Source organism: Gossypium raimondii, chromosome 12, assembly GCF_025698545.1.
Source record: "Gossypium raimondii isolate GPD5lz chromosome 12, ASM2569854v1, whole genome shotgun sequence".
Lineage (NCBI taxonomy): Eukaryota > Viridiplantae > Streptophyta > Magnoliopsida > Malvales > Malvaceae > Gossypium > Gossypium raimondii.
The window spans coordinates 38,702,605-38,720,674 of NC_068576.1; the positions used below are offsets into that span (position 1 = coordinate 38,702,605).

An 18,070-nucleotide genomic window follows, 5' to 3' on the forward strand; every position below is an offset into this window, starting at 1 on the left:
GTACAAACTTTTTTTCCTTTACCAAAAAAATGAATAAATTAATTTATATACATTAAATCGAAAAAAATTTGATTATTCTACTAAAAATTTTCATCCAATTTTATCGTAAAAAATGATTTCTATACATCAGCATGAGGTCACATGGTACTGTCTGGTTATTCTATCAACCATGCTAGTTTTTAACAATACAAAAGGATGAGTCGATTGAGTCTTAACTCGATTGGCTTAGGTATTGTCACTAATACAAGAAGACGTGGGTTCGAGTGCACTGAAGCGTATTATTCTCCTATTTATGGGTTGGGGAGGGGCTATAAGTAGTTCTAGGCATTGTGTCGAAAAGAGTAAATATGATCAAAACTTATAATGAGATTATTCAAAAAAAATAATACAAATGGATGAATTTTTTAATAGAAAGGATCAATTTACTATTTGATTTAATGTATATAGACTAATTTATCTTTTTCTTACTAAATGAGACAAATTACAATTTAACTCTTAATATAAAGGCTTCTATGATATATTTTCTCGTGTGAACTTGCATTCACAACCAATATTTTTGGAATGCAAATCAGTGTTTGGTAAAAAAGAAAATTTCCATGTATACTTTTATGGAAAAATTGTTAGGTCACTACCAATGTTTGAGGATTGAGCTACTCAAGTTAGGTTTTTAGGAGTTGTAGTTATGTTACATGAGGCAAATCAAAAGGGGTAGGCAGGGACTTGTCCCTCAAAAAATGAAAATTTTTTAATTTAGTTCTCTTATAAATAGAGAAATTATAAATTAATATATAGTGAAATTGTATTTTGACTCTCTAAAATGAAAATTTTCAATTCAATCAAATAAAAAATTATAAATTAACATACAATAAAATTACACTTTAACCCCCTAAAACTAAAAAATATTGTTTAATTTCTTCAAAATTAATGAAATTATAAATTAATACATAATAAACTTATATTTTAATCTTAAAAAAGTTTATAATTAAACTCACATCCCTGCTAAAAATTTTCTAGATTCGCGCCCCTGTCTTACATTAGGCTAAATCGAGTAATTTTTTTATCATTTTGAATTCGAGTTATTTTAGGCTAAATCGTGTTTTGGGTTTGCAGTCTTTTTGAAATAATTTGAGTTCGGTTGTTTTTTTATATAAATAATACCTAAATTATCTATAACTCCTCAATTTATAAAGTAGAGGATATTATAGGTTTAAGTGTATTCAAACTAACATCCTTTATATTATTACAACAACAATGTCAATTACTTTATTAAATTTTTAATATTATTTTCAAAATTGAAAATTGATTTTAGTCAAATTTCCAATTCAAAACAAAATTGGCAGACAAGAAGTTACTAACAAACATAAAATGTAATTACTATATTGTTATCTTTATTCAAGAAAAACAATTTAATATATTCAGTTGTTACCGACAAATGGTAATGAAAAATTTGGTCAAAATTTGCTATTAGACCCTATACTTTGCATATACTTTGCATAAGTTATAGATTAATATTTTATACTTTAAATTTGGTTAGTTTTAGTCCCTATACTTTTAGAATTTTAAAATTTTAGTCCTAACCAAATGTAGTTATTAAATTTATTAAGTTAAGTTTTGTTATTTTCAAAATTTGATGAGTCAAACATATTATCACATGTATAATGTCGGTTAGCTTGTTATTTCCACATATTACTCACAAAAAAACTAATTAATAGATTTATCAATTATTGTTTGCATTAAGACTAAAATTTTGAAATTCAAAAATATAGCGACTAAAATGATCTAGTTGGAGAACATGGACTAAATCTATAACTTTAGGAATAATACAGGACAAATAGCGTAATTTAACCAAACAAATTTAATTGCTACTATTTGGTCAGGACTAAAATTTCAAAATTCGAAAAGTATACAGGCTAAAATTGACAAATTCAAAAACTACAAAGACTAAAATTGATCAAATTAAATTACGATAATAAATCCACAAATTATGCAAAGTACATGGTCTAATAATAGAATTTGACCAAAAATTTAATGTTATTTCAACAAACTATAAATTTTGAGCAAATTAATTTTATTTCACATTATGACCATTTCTTCATTTTTTTTAGATCACATTTAGAGCTCCAAATTTTGAGATGATAATAAGGAAATTTTTCATATTAATTGGGTGAATCTTAGAAGATAGAGATATAAATGTGATTAATTAAACTGACAGTATATCAAACATGACTCAAGTAGAATGGAATCTAAATCCGTTTATGGATTTATTCACTTGTGATGTTCATAGTGTGGAATACATTATTCTTGAATGGATGATGGACTATATATGTGTGACTCGTATACTTTTATGTAAATAAGAGCTTGAGTTCAAATAAATAAGGAATTGAAAGTTGGTGTGCCGGGTATATGACTTCTGCAATATGTAGAGTCATTCACAATAGTAGAATTTATAACCCAACTAATAGGTAAAAGATATCTTCTCATCGACATTACATGATAAATAAAAAGCAAACGTGGTCACGAGTCGTTTTTCTTTGTGATAAATGACTTAATTACTATTTGTTAGTAATTGGCTTTTCATGAAGGAAGATGTATTGGTTACCACGAGATAAAATGGGATCATATTAGGAGAACAAATTTATCCTAAAGAGATTAAGGATATCCTATGAGGGTAACACACTTATGACAAGGTCATTAGATGAACACTTATTAAGTAGCTTTTGTAATGGTATATAACTAGGGAGAGCTCAAGCACGATATTATAATGGAATAACTTTGTGACTAAATAAGTTTATAATTAATAGGCGAAAAGTTGAAACTTAATTATAAATAATTGGTCTCTCCACTAGCTTGTTGAAACGAAAAAATGAATTGCATGTAGAACCAAATGAAAAAAAATAATAGAAATGATGAAGTTAGAGGAATGAGTAGCATTTACAAATGAATGTATTTTCTCACCGAGTATAGAAATGACTTGAGAATTAATTTATGGTTTTCAAATTATTATTTAATTAATTGTAATTAAATAATTGAAGTTCGAAAATGAATATGAAAATTAAATATATTTCCTCTTAAATTCTTTTACGGTAAAGTCGTCATGACTTTAATGGAATTAGAATTGGATTGAGAAAATTATTTAATTATGAAATTAATTTAGTTAATTTATTTAATTAAATTTAATTAAATAGATCATATTTATTTTGGGAATAGAAAACAAATATTGGGTCAAAAGTCTAATAAGCACATATAACTGGACCCAATATATAAGAGGCCCAATTCCCATTTTACATGTGAGGGGCGACAAACCTAGTGTTTTTTATCTAGGGTGTGTTGCACCCCCTATTCTAGTTTGACTAGGAGAGAGTTTTTCTATTAAATAAATAATTATTTGTGTTATACTTATTCAACTAGGATTCTCTTATCTCTCCTTATAAATAAATGACACTAGTAAAGTTATTTACACATAAGTTTTATATATTATTATTCTATATTAGAAAGCAGTGGAAATTTATTTTCTTAGAATAAATTTTATTTTTTAGGAATAATAATTTTTACTGATTTATATTAAGAGAATTGCTTTTCTACTGAAAGTAACAAATCATTTTTGGTTCTGTGTTTGGTTCTTGTTGTTCGAGCCCACACTCGATGTAATTCGGTGTACGAATATAGCAGAGAAGGTCGTTCAGTTGAAGATTGGGAACGTTTTGGATCCATCTCACACAAAACACAGGAACTTTTTAGTAAAATGTTTATTACTATAAATATCACAAACTGGCTCAGTTTTAAAATTTTTTAAACTTCCGATGTAATAATAAATCGTTTTCAAAACCGAAATTTTCCAATAGGAGGGTGGTCGTACTTTTTAATAATTGCTTCAAAGTGATTTTGTCTATGAATTGCAATAGTGTTGCAACTTCAGAATTGAAGCTATGGCATAAGAAGTTTGAGCTAAAGAACTCTAAACCAGCCAGGACATTTATGTTTGTTAATAAGAAATTGAGTACAAACGTTGAGGGAATGCCCACTCCCCAGACCACCTATAGTAGCATGATTGGCAGTCCGTTTTATCTCACAACTAGCCATATTGATCTGTATTTTAGTGAGCATGTATATTCTACATATCAAGCCAATCCAAGAGATTCACATGTTAAGGTTGTCAAATGAATTACTAGGTACATTCATGGTACATCAGATCTTGGCATTTGATTTATTAAAGGCAACTCAATTTTCTTAGTAGGTTACAATATAGATGATCGTGGAAGTACATGTGGAAAAAAGTATGTGTCTAATCAAAGCTAGCTAGTTGATTTATTCACAAAAGCCTTCAATTCCAACAAGTTTGAGAGCTTGAGAAGCTCAGTTGGAGACTGTCGAGCATAAGGTTTGTTGATTGATTATGGAAAGGCATCCACATGACAATACTTTATGGCATTTTGATGTTTTTGGTGTAATTATGTTTTGAATTGGTTTACTTAGATTTATGGAGGTTTATGAAATACTTTTTGGCAGCAATTTATTTTTGGCGGGTATCAAATTTTGGAGATATTTCTCTCTTCATATCTTGGAGAGAACTTGATTTATTTGGGAAGTTACAAATTTTCTTTCTATAAATATCTAAACAAATCCTTTTCCTACGATTATGGCCTGTATAAAGATCATACCTGCTAAAGAGTATGAGAAACAATAACAATCACAACAAATTTTTGGTGAGGGCATTCAATTTCCCTATACAGAAAACTGATGAGAAAACCGACGAAGTGCCCACTCCTCAAGCACATCACACCAAGAGGTAACTCAGACTACACCTACACCTTTTGTTTCTTGCCTCTCCTTTGAAGTGTTCGCTCCATTCACACCAATGGGCGAATAAAGTGTCTTATCTGCCATGAAGACACAAATTGTTGGTCCATCTCGAGCTATCTAGGAAGCACCAGATGAAATTGATGTCTTGTTGAACATTCCATCGATGTACGAGCATACTAACGATCTTGATCAAAGAATCTATGCTCTTATTCAATAAATCTTGAGCTGAAGTGTATATGTCTTAATCATTGACAACATTTTGGTGAATATTGATGTTGCCTTTGTTAAACAATCATTGTTAACTCATTCTCTAACTTTATCATTTCCACACTTAGTGAGAAAACCATCATTCAAGATATCTTGAGTTGAAGTGTACTTTCAGTTGGTGTGATTTGAAGCCTACCAGTGTTATCTATTTATAGGGAAAGTTGGTAGAATCCTATTTGAAATGGTAGAATACAAATAATATCGTGTTGATAGAAAAAAATCTCTAACTCCTTATTATTTAGGGAGAGGGACAACAACCCTATATGGGAATACTAGGGTTTGTTGTCCCTTGTATTTCCATAAAGGGAATAAACTTTTCTTGTACTGGGTACAAATATATGTGCTTCATGGACTTTAACCTAGCATTTAATAATTTATTCCAACCCAATACATGCTTTTTCTATTTCTTAACTTAAATATTATTTGCTCAATTAATTTAAATAAATTAATTTATCAATTAAATAATTTTCTCAACCCAATTCTAATTCGTTAAAATCATGACAACTTTACCGTAAAAGAATCTATAAGAAAATATATTTAATTTTTCTACATTCATTTGGATTCACAATGACCAATTAATTTAAATCCATTTTCAAATTGTAATTAATTAATTAATAAATCAAAAAATCATAAATTGATTATCATGTCATTTCCATACTAAGTGAGAAAACCACATTCATTTTCGAATGTAACTCATTTTTCTAACTTTATCATTTATATCTGTTTCTGTTCATTTGATTTATTATGCAATTCTTTCCTAGTTTCAACGAGCTAGAGGAGGGACCGATTGGACATATGCTATTGAGGCTCAAATGGTTTATAATTAAGTTCCAGCTTTTTGCCTATTAATTATAAACTCATTTAGTCATGAAGTCATTCCACCATTGTATCATGACTGAGCTCTCCCTAACAACATACCATTATGAAAGCAACTCGATTAGTGCCTATCCAATGACCTTAGCATAAGTGTGTTACCCTCATAGGGTATCCTTAATCTCTTGGGGATAATATCCGTTCTCCCAATATGATCCTATTTTATCTCATGGTAATCATTACATCTTCTTTCATAAAAAGTTAATTACTATCAAATAGTAATCAAGTCATTCATCATAAAGACGAACTACCCGTGACCATGTTTACTTTTCATCAACCATATAATGTCAATGAGAAGATATCATTTACCCATGTCTCGAGCTATGAACTCTACTGTTGTGAATGACGCTACATACAACAGAAGTTGTACACCCAACACACCATCTTATTAACCAATCTGTTTGAAAAATTATAAATTTATAAATGAATATACTACACTCAAGGCACCAGATCCAACGGTCCTATTGATACAGGAGCTTCTACCAGCAACATTCAAGAACCCATGGTTGAGTAAGAAAAGGTTCATGATGGATGGTGTTCAACAAAAATGAATGCTACATTAATTTTTAAAATAAAAGAAATTTACTTTTTGTTCGAAGTAAAATTATCACTTGTTGAATGTTTTTAATTAATTGCCAAGAGATGAGTTCGATAAATTTTTCTCTCTCTCTTTTTTTAAATATCCTTGCATTTTGAAACAATATTTTAAAGTTAAATAAGGATTATTGTGAAAAACAGGGCACATGATTGTGTCCTTAGGCCATGTGGATCTCAGGAACCATGTGGTTCCAAAAACATTTGCTTCCAATATTCACACAATCATATCACAGCCCGTGTCTGCCACATGGACGTGTGGTTGGTCCATTTAACTTTCGAGAACTGTGTCCCTGTTTGAAATTTTAAGTTTTCTTTGCCAATTTTATAAATTTTACCTCTAAGTCACTACATACAACTTTCAAATGCAACCAAATCAATTTACAATTTAAGCATATAAATCATTCATATCACTCATTTATTATTATACACCACAAATATATTGATTTTCTGTTTAAGATATTAGAATTTATAAAGTTTGCAAAGTTTGCATTTTATTCCTTTGTACCTATTCTCACACTATTTAGCCTATGTACATGCCAAACTAATCCAAAATTTAGTGTCATACTCTTTTCCAAACTTGGCGATGTGATGAGATGAGTTGACCACAACCTCAGTTCTAGCTTTCCAAATCTATCTTCAACCTACACATTAAGCCAATGAAAGTTTAGTAAGTACATCAAAAAAATTTAAAAAAAAAATATTAGCTATATAAACTACTACACGTTACATTCATATATATTAAGTTTTGCTCATCACCATCATTAATTCAATCTTTCTCTTTCAAACACTTACCATAACTTACCATGTTACATTTTTGTTCGTTTAAATTACATTTCATTTAGTATCCCACTGTAGACTAAATAAAACATTTAGGATATATGGAAGCAAATACAGAGTTGCACCAAAGTGCATTAACAGAACAGAGGTGCACCGAAGTGCAATGCCAGAACGGAGGACACCGTAGTGCAATCCGAATAGAGGACACCGAAGTGCTAATAGAATAGAGGGCGCACTAAATATCCTTAATGGCATGTCATCTATATCATAATAGTTCACATCTCGTCTACATGAGTTTTACTTTCAACAAATTGTAGCATTTTATACGTTTCAGAAGATGCACTGTAATTTGTCACTTTTCACCATTTAATCATCGATCATATATATATGCCAAACTTGTAGATTTCATCACACAATTAATATTCATAACATCATAACTTTAATATTTTTCATATAAACTCTCTTTTCAACATCTCAAATCATTATGGCATATTTTGTTTTCTTTTCAATTTTGTCCTTTTTCACCAATAGTATGATTTACTTCATTTTTCAAGTCATAAAATAGAATTTACATAATTTACATAGATTTTAATAAACAATTATCTCATAAATTCATATAATACTACTAATTAAAACATCTAAATAGCATAATTTTAGCTAAATTAAAACTAAACAAGGTAAAATTCTTGAAGTACTTACAACCAAAGCTTGGATAATAAGGTTTCCTTTCTTCTTACTCCTTGATCGCCTTTTTTTCCTTTTTCTTCAATTTGATCCTCACCCTTCTTCTCTTTTTCTTCAATTCCATATCAAAATATAATATATTCATGTTAAAAATCACAATCAAATAAATTTTTATGCTATTTTATTGAAATAAACATATATGTCATGAAGATTTCATCATCTCTTACCTTCGTCACTTGAAATCACAACCTAATTCTTACTTTCTTTCTCCTTCAATACATCTATGAAGACTCTTCTCATGAAATTAAGGCAGCTAGAAAACTCCTCTATTGATTTTGCTAAGGAAACATGAAAGAAACTTGAAGAAATAAGCTTTTGTTCAAAAATAGTGGAAGGACCTAAATGTAATAAAAACAAAAGTCTAAAAGATGGAAAAAAATGATGGTGGCGTGGGAATGGAAAAATGAATGGCTTTTAATTTTTTCTCTTCAATTTTCTACACAATTCCATTAAAATATCTCTTAATTTAATAACCAATCAATTTTTATTAATTTGCAAATTAATCCACCAATCTCATTCCAACACAATTCCATCCTTTAATAATTATGTTTCCATAATTATCTAATTTAACTAATTACCATTTTGTCCTTTACCTTTTTCCATAATATCATATTTGAATCATACCTTATTTTAGTAAAATTTCACCCCTAGTCCTTCCTCCTTTTCCACCAATTCCATGTAATCATTTCAAACTTTTGATTTTCTCACTTTTGCCTCATCAATTTCTATTTTCCTACAATTTAGTCAATTTCCTAAATCAAGTTTTCTCATCTAATAAGCATTTCCTAATTTCTTATCGACTCTAACTATTTTCTAAATTGACAATCAAAATTCCTATTTTATCTATTTTGAAAATTCCCTACTATTTCCTAACCCGATATATCATTGTACCCAGCTACAAGGCATAACACGGATGTTACACCTAATGTGTTGTGATATTGGTTTAGCCCAAACGGGTAACCATATAAATATACTCAGCTTAGACGAGCAACTAGTGTGGTGTAGTTACCTGTATATCGAAGTCTGTTTACTAAGGTTCATTGGGCGAAACGGTATAAATGGAATTGAAATTTTGAAATGTGATGAAATGAACTTGATATCCAAAGTGAAGAGATATTGAATGGATTGAATTTAAAATGATATATCTTTATGATTGTTAATAGCAAAAGTGATTGAGTTGAATCATGTATACTTGTTATAATCTTATGATTGTTGATTGAATGTACCATTGTGATATGTTATATGAAAGTAACATGAATTGGTAGGTTAAGTTACTTGTAGCATTTAATGATCTTGGTTATAAATTAATGCTCACCTTGTTGATGTTTTGAGTATCATGTTATATTCAAAGTTATGTCAAACTAAGATAGCTTTAAATGTTTAGGTAAAAATAAGGTAAGCATAGTATTTTACATATGAACTTACTAAGCATTCTATACGCTTACCCTCGTTGTTTTCTTTCTCTTGTGGAACTCGCCAAGCCAGACTATCTCAAAGCTCCCACTATCACCGAGTTGGTAGTTATACGATTATTTTGAGTTTAAGGTTGTGGCATGTATATAAGGGTCTTAGTGTGCACTTTAGCATTTGAAAGTGTTTACTACTTGGCAAATGTAACATAACCCATCTTGTGTAATATGTTGCCTTTGTGACTTGGTAAATGTATGGTATTAGTCATGTTTTATGCTAGAATAAGTGATGATATATGCTTTTATGTTTTGGTATGTGGAATGTTATAAAAATGAGGTAGAAAAGGTAGCTAAGTTAATGAATCATTGGAATTTACATATTTGAAAAAGTGATGCTTGGAAGTATGTTTGTTTTGGTTCAAGATAAGGTTATATAGGTTCATGGTGTACAAAATGAAATGAATAGGTTAGTTGTGGAAGTTGAATGGTATGTTTTAATATGTTTTGGCATAGGTAGATTTGGCATTTGAATGAATGTATTGAAATGAATTGATTTTAAATAGGTTGAGCTCATGTTTGAGTTGGTTTTGATTGGAATTTGTCAGGTGATTTGTTTGGCATGAAATGGTATGAATTTGAATTGGTTTTGATGGTATAAGGTGGTATAAATCAATTAGGTAGTATTGCACATCTTGAAATGGAACCAAAATGGTGTTTTTGTCAAAAATAGGGACCTCGTCACGACCACAAATGTCCAACGTTGCAATGTGGTGTCGACAGTGAGTGGCGTCGCAACGTCGATATGTTCGAAGTCGAAACATGACTTAATAAGTTGGCGACATCATGACGTGGAGATTGTGAGGTCACGACGTCGGTCCTAAATTTTTAAAACTTTACAATTTGGTCCTAATTCAAGCTCGGGTTAACAAAAGAGCTTTCCTAAGCTCGTGTGTGACCCAAAAATGATTGCATAACATATTATGTTTTTGAATGCTATAGACTTTCATGTTTGAATGATTGAATGTAGCATAATGGTTTGAATTTACTCCGTCAGTGGCTCTAGCATCTCGTAGCTCAAACCCTACAATCGAGTCGAGTATGGGGTGTTGTAGAAGAATTTTTAATTTTTTAATATTAATATAATTATATTTGTTTAATATTAATATTAATATTAATATATTTTTATTTTATTATTATACTTTTTTTGAAATTATTTATGTATTTTTATAAATTTCTTTGAATTTTTTAGAATTAGGATCAAATTGAGATTATTTGTAAACTTTGAGGGTTAATTTTTAAAATTATGACTGAATTGATATAATATGTAGAAGTTGGAGGTTAAATTTTTTATTTTATAAATTTTTTTAACTGTCGTGTCAGTTTACCGTTTGTAATTTTAACGGAAGTAATTTACTTATATAATATAATAATGGGGCATAGGTATTTTTTGTCCCTATGTGGAAGAGACCTTCACAAATCGTTTAATTTACCCATGACCCTTTTCATGTGCTTTTTAATAATCTTACCATCGATACATTTGTGAAATATTGATGTTTCCTTAAATTAGTTGATGACGGGAAAGAAAAAAGGGTACCCAAGGCTAATTTCTTCTAAATTCAAAATTAATTTAAATATGAAATCTGATATTGAAATGAACTGAAACTATTTTAATCTAAAAATGGCTATAAATTTTAAGTTCAGTTTTGTTATTGGATTAGGGTAAAGCCATGAATTTTGTTTATCAACACCGAGATAAAATTATAAAATTTCAAAAGTTAAAACGAAAAGTATTATGTTAAAAATACTTAAATTAAATTATTTATTTTATAGAATGGCCAAAATTTGAATCTTCCCATTTGATAAAGGCTTAAAATCAAAGTTCTACTTTTGGAAGGCCTAAAATAACAACTATAACTATGCCCCGAGTGAATGGCATTTTAATCCTTATATATTTTAAATTTTAAAATTTTAATTCAACACTAACCCTTAAATCCATTAAGCCCTGTTATTTCTAAAACCTATGCAATAAGTATATTATCACATATAATATCATCTCAGCTTGTTATTTATACATATTACAAAAAATACAATTAATAGATTTAACGTGTATCATTTACATCAAATTTCGACAAAGTTTGTATTTGAAGACATCAATTATTATACTGTACAAACTTCTCTGAAATATTACATAATCAATCTGTAGCAAAAAATGTTGGATTTTTATGTAATTTTCCAAGGTTCAATAAACTGGACATGTTTCTTTCCCTTTTGAAAATTGAAAAATCTATACAAATCTAATCTTTACTCAATTATATAGGACTGCAACAAAACAGCACTTATAATCTCTCACTTTCCCTCTTAAGAAAATGATACAAGGAGAACACTAGGCACTGGCAGTTGATGAAGATGACTCTACTGCACCAACCGGGTCGGGTTTTTTATTACCGCTTCTACCATTTGTAACTACTTCGTCTGACCTATCATCTTCATCTTTCTTTACCATCACCGGTTTGAACTGTGACCGGAAAAAAGACCGAGTAAGCTTGAGATGCTTATGCGATGGTGGATAAACCATATAACAAGTTTTGTTCATACCTGATATATCGAATATATTACGTTTCGTCGTATCTGTGCCATCATATCCAAGAAAAGGTTGTACCCTTCGAGCTTATATTCGATTAGTGGATCGCGTTGAGCATATCCGCGTAAGCCTACAGCTTGTTGTACAAACTTCAGGGCTTGTAAATGTTCTTTCCACAGACGGTCGATATTGCTTAAGATTAAGAATCTTTCGGCTTCTTTCATTAACCCTTCTGCTTGCTTCTCCACCATATCCTAAATCCAAAACTATGTAAGAAAATATGCTCGAATCTTTGTGTAGGCACAAAATAAATGGAAAAAAAAAAGTGTAAGCAATCAAGAAGGCTTAGATTTGTTTAATATGGTTGATATACTGACCCTTTTCTGCAAATATGCTTCTCGACCACGACGGCGAAGGTAATCCTGTAACTCCTCATAACTTGAACACTCACTCCTCAACAAATCTGGGGTCAAATCATTTAACAAGTAGCAGTACCTGAAATTTTTGCAGTATGTATAGAAAAGTTAGTATGTTTCTGCATAAAGCATGAGGAAGAACTGGTATACAAATATGATGAACAGGATCCTAAATCCTTCAGGGCAAGTATTGTATTTCGAAGTGCATGAGAGTGAATACTAGTTCCGAAACTCAAAAAATGATGTAGGATAGAAAGATAGTTGCAATTAGACAGAATTCCAGTGACAATCCTGTCGAGTATTTGACCCTTTTCGAACATCAAACATAGAGAATAAAGTCGACTCTTACTGTTGAACTTTTGCAATGAGCTTTTCAAGATCCCAGCTTTCTTTTGGAGCATCTGAACCAATATTTGCCTATTTATCATAAAAATAAAAATAAATAAATACCCCGAGACTGATTAGAACCTGGATAGACATAAATGAGAGTGCTAGCCAAAAAGGTCATAAATCTTCACCTCTAAGATGTCATCCATTGTCAATTCAGCATATTCAATAATAAGAGATTGGAGATTGTCTGACATGAGGGCTCGTCTTCTCTCTGTATAGACACGGTCTCTTTGACTGTTTAAGACCTCATCATATTCGAACAACTGTTTACGAATGTCGAAAAAGTAGTTTTCCACTTTCCGCTGAGCTTCATCAAGTGCTTTAGTCAACATCTTGGATTCAATCGGTAGGTCTTCAACTCTGAAAGCTCTCATCAAACCCTTCAAGTATTTGCCAGAAAAAGTTTTCACAAGCACATCGATTAGCAAACTGAAAATCGGAAAAATGCAACCACAAAGCAAACCTGAATTCTATCCCCTCCGAAAATACGGAAGATATTATCTTCAAGACTTAGAAAAAAGCGAGAACTTCCGGGATCCCCTTGCCTGCCACTCCTTCCACGAAGCTGCATGGACATAAAATGCAATCTAAAATTCAATACAATAGACACTACAGAAGCATATTTCATGTATTCTGAATTAATCAGGATTCTTCTGTTTCTTTTTGAAACAACGAATAAAAATTTTATAAATGTATTTCGAATTAACCTGATTGTCTATTCGTCGTGACTCATGACGTTCTGTCCCCACCACATGAAGCCCACCAGCTGCCACAACCTGTTTCCTCTCTTCCTCAGTGTAGGCCTTATATTCCTTTACAATTTCTAAAAAAGCACTTCGTAGCTTGGCTATAACTTCATCTTGAGCAGGTCCCTGTAAATACAAAACTACAATGACTACTGTTTTATAGCGTATCTGGCAAATACTATTTGGTAGCATATCAATGGATTCAATGATTCTTAACAGGTACAAGGAGGTTAAAAGTGAACATGTCGGATAATATGCAAAGTAAACTCTTGCCGTATGTAGTACACCTTTTCACAAGAATAAGACAGCAGCTCCTCAGCTTCAAGTTCACTTAAAGATTTCTTGCCCCAAGTGTTGACAGACAACTCTACAGCTTCCTCGGCTAACTTGGTGTTCTTGTCAGATAGCTTGCACGGAAATAACTTCTCATTCACCTGGAATAGCAACCCTAATCTAAATTAAATTCATCTACCAATACCAAAATATTTTCATATTGAAAATGAGCATAAAACCTTCCATGTCTTCATTGGAGGAGGTTTCTTCACTGATACAAAGACTCCTCCAGCTGGTTTGACAACTCTGCAACATTTACACACTTTAAATGTCAATGTAGACCAGTTCCCATGATGCAAGTAGCCACTGTGAGGCTGCGATAACTTACAAACTATTGCAAGTAAAACTAAATTAGTGAATATCAAATATTAACCTTGGCATTAGCATCTCGCGAAGCTTCAGCCTGGCCATAAATTCTGCATTGCCACCTAGGATGATGTCTGTTCCACGGCCAGCCATATTGGTAGCAATAGTCACTGCCCCTAGACGACCACTCTGTGCTACAATCTCTGCTTCTCTCTCCACATTCTCCGGTTTTGCATTGAGAACCTTTAACAAATAATTTATTAATATCTCACACAAATACATTTAGTGGCATCGTTGTGCTTGACTTTCTTTTCCTCAAAGCACAAGACGAAGTTATACATCTTTATACAACGAAGACTTAAATAAGCACATTTCAGCCATAATTCTTCGTTTCTAACATTGAATCAATAACTTAAAAAAGGGCTTACCTCATGGGGGATCCCAGCTTGCTGCAATTGCTCCGACAATGAGTCACTTTGCTCAACACTTGTTGTGCCAACAAGCACTGGACGGCCTGTCTTGTTCATTCTAGAAATTTCTACAACAACTGCCCTCCATTTTCCATTAGTTGCCCGGAACACTACATCAGACTCATCCTGAGAAGACATTAAACAGCAAAGGGATTAGGATAACATCTTAAATATAAAGCAACAGATTTCTGAGATTAGAATCAAAATGACAATAATCTTAGTTCTCACCATCAGCAAATTAAAACCTGCAGTACAAATGAAAAATATAAGATCATGGAAGGCAAGCTAGAACTAACCTTTCTTATCATGGGCTTATTTGTGGGGACAATAGTAACTTTAAGCTTGTATATGCTCTCAAATTCTGTGCTTTCAGTTGCTGCAGTGCCAGTCATTCCACAAAGTTTAGGAAACTGTATAGCAAATGTATCGGCATTGGGAAGTTGAATTAATATAAATTTCCAAAAAGAGTTTCACCAAACTACTCGAGAGAAGAAAATCTCCAACCTGGAGGAAAAAGTTCTGGTAACTGATTGATGCTAGAGTTATAGTTTCATTTTGAATAGGTAAACCCTCTTTCGCTTCAACTGCTTGGTGAAGTCCATCACTCCATCTTCTCCCCTGATGGAAACATTAGTAATATTATATATAACTATTTGTCCTAATTAATCTCATATCTTACCTAAAATTTTTTATTCACTTGTAAGTGATATCATCAGTTAACCATAATTTACCTGCATAACTCGACCAGTAAACTCATCTACGATAAGCACCTCCTTGCCCCGGATAATATAATTTACATCTTTAAGAAACAATTCCTTCGCTTTAATAGCATTCAAAAGATATGATGCCCATTGTTCCCGTGGATCATACAAATCTTTTACATCCAAAATTTCTTCAGCATCTTCATAACCCTGTTCTGAAAGTAGAACAGTTTTCTGCTTCTCATCCACCTGCATAAACAGCCTTCTTATTTAAGCAGACTTTTAAAAGTCCTGATCTTTCATGTACTTGGATCTATGTTGACAGTGACTCTTAATAGGCTAACTTTTATTCATGTTTAAATGCACCAAAATAATATCATCATCGTACCTATATATTCACACGAATTATTCAAGGAGGCCCCAACTCAATATTCTAAGTACTATTCTAGCAGCCTTTTTTGATGTAACAACCAAATTAAGGAGACCACCTGATAGAACTTACAACTCTAGTAACTAGATTGTGTTAATTTTTAGAAGAAAAAGAAAGACAATAGAGTTAAGCAGCCTCACAGTATAATGTACATCTCGCTCAAAGGCAGCAGCGATTTTTGCTGCTTTGTAATATGCATCACTAGGTTTTTCAGCAGTTCCAGATATGATGAGTGGCGTTCTTGCTTCATCAATAAGGATAGAATCAACCTCATCTATGATACAATAATTGAAATCCCTCAAAACAAGCTCCTCAGCACTCTGCTTACAATAAAAACTTCAGTCAGTTAAGTAGAAATGCTATAATGTCTTGATTGAATCGAAGCAACAAAAAACAAAGCCAGCGTATAAGGCAAGAATTACTTTCCGTGGCAAGATTATCTCTCAAGTAGTCAAAACCTAGCTCACTATTGGTGACATAAGTAATATCACACAAGTAGTTTTCCCTTCTCTGTTCACTTGTCATATTCTCTGGTAAAAAAGAAATAATAAGTAGTTAGCTATAATGATTATTAAAGTTATAAATCAGCATGCAGCTCGAATTGATGAGGTCTGATTGACCTAATCTCGAGCTTATGACAACTGCTTTAGTAAAATGTAGTGTGAAGTTAAATATACATTCAAACAAGTAAAGAACAAGACCTACGTTGAATTAGGCCAACCTTCAACCCTAGAAAGCGAGGAACTTGACCAACCCACTCGCAATCTCGTCTAGCCAGATAATCGTTGACAGTAACCACATGAACTCCTTTTCCACTTAATGCATTCAAATAAGCTGGTAAAATAGCAACAAGTGTTTTCCCTTCTCCAGTCCTCATTTCAGCTATTTCTCCCTTATGAAGAACCATGCCACCTACAGGACCAAAGTTCAGGTACCTCAAGGAACTTCCATTACAAGAATTCACAAAATATTTCCATAACCATGTAGTGAAAAACTCAAGACTATAATTCACACATTGAAGTGGCCACTGATCAATGACAAAGAAACATTGGGCTGATCCCAAAAGCAGTCCTAGTAACATTTTCAGCTCTAGATTACTGCCGATCACTGTGCAACTAAAGGTTTTTTTTGTAGCAACCAGCAATAAGCATCAAATATCAATTTCGACAAGGAGATAGATATGAACATGAGACTTTACCTATTAGTTGGACATCAAAAGGACGAAGTCCAAGGACCCTCTTGGAGGCTTCTCTTACAACAGCAAACGCCTCCTGCAACAAACAAAAACCACAAGTACAAAGTTGGATGTCATGTTGTAATAGAACATGTTGGGGTAATAAGAGGTAATAAGATACCTTAAGCTCCTTCTCTTTGTTTTAACAAACTATTAGCATCCCAAATCTATACCATAGAAATGATTTAAACTTACAGGCAAAAGAGAATCCAAAGATTCGCCTTGAGAGGCACGTTCCTTCAAAGCAAAAGTCTTTTCCTTCAGCTCAGTATCAGACAATGCAGCCATGGTGGGTTCCAACTTATTAACAGTCGTAACAGTCGCAGCATATTGCTGCCTAGTGGACTCTCCTGTATCATTCCCTTTAAAAATTCCACCTAAAAGACCCCCTAATGAAGCTGTAACACCCACCCTTTTCTTCCTCCTAGTTCCCAATCTGGGTGTTTTGGCTCCAATTTGAACCACTCTAAGGGACTTCCCACTCAAGAACGAAGAACCCACATGGGGAATTGAAGGGTAGGTTTTGTTTCTGTAGTTGAAGATGAAATTGGAAGTAAATGGTGAAACAGAAAGAGAGTGATGGTGGTTTCCCAAGGTGGAGTCGAATATGGGTGCTGCTGTGGCCATTTTCGAGGAGAGATGGGGCAGAGGGGATGCTTATGGCTTTACGTATCGTTTAAGTCGTTAACCGATGATGAAAGAGAGAAGGGGTTTGGAGGGGATAAGGTGAAGGAGTGAGGGAGAAAATCTAGTTATTGAAACTTATGGTTAACATGTGGCGTTTGCGTGCCACCCCTACCAGCCCCAACAGCAACAGTGACAGTTTCGGACTGCCAAATTCGGGCTGATTTATGTAAGTGTGCTGAAAAAAAAAACATTTGAGAAATTAAGCTGATTTTTATAAAGAATATTTATCTAAACTGTTTTTTTAAGTAATGATTGATTTTACGATAGTGTCATGGAACTGAGTGACCTATAAATTTTATCTGCCATGTA

General features: G+C 32.2%; 1 protein-coding gene across 1 annotated transcript; it reads right to left on the reverse strand.

Annotated features, from left to right (window-relative positions):
* Window positions 1–11,546: 11,546 nt before the first annotated feature.
* On the reverse strand, window positions 11,547–17,825 carry LOC105764008 (protein translocase subunit SecA, chloroplastic). The gene is made up of 19 exons (XM_012582435.2): window positions 17,270–17,825; window positions 17,039–17,111; window positions 16,546–16,752; window positions 16,267–16,370; window positions 15,981–16,160; window positions 15,441–15,659; window positions 15,214–15,327; window positions 15,006–15,119; window positions 14,668–14,835; window positions 14,307–14,482; window positions 14,113–14,179; window positions 13,888–14,034; window positions 13,562–13,726; window positions 13,318–13,419; window positions 12,983–13,234; window positions 12,814–12,881; window positions 12,426–12,543; window positions 12,063–12,302; window positions 11,547–11,982 (listed from the first exon to the last, which is right to left on the reverse strand). The coding sequence occupies exons 1-19, from the start codon at window positions 17,699–17,701 to the stop codon at window positions 11,851–11,853; spliced, it is 3,078 nt and encodes a 1,025-aa protein (XP_012437889.2). The 5' UTR covers window positions 17,702–17,825; the 3' UTR covers window positions 11,547–11,850.
* Window positions 17,826–18,070: the final 245 nt, after the last annotated feature.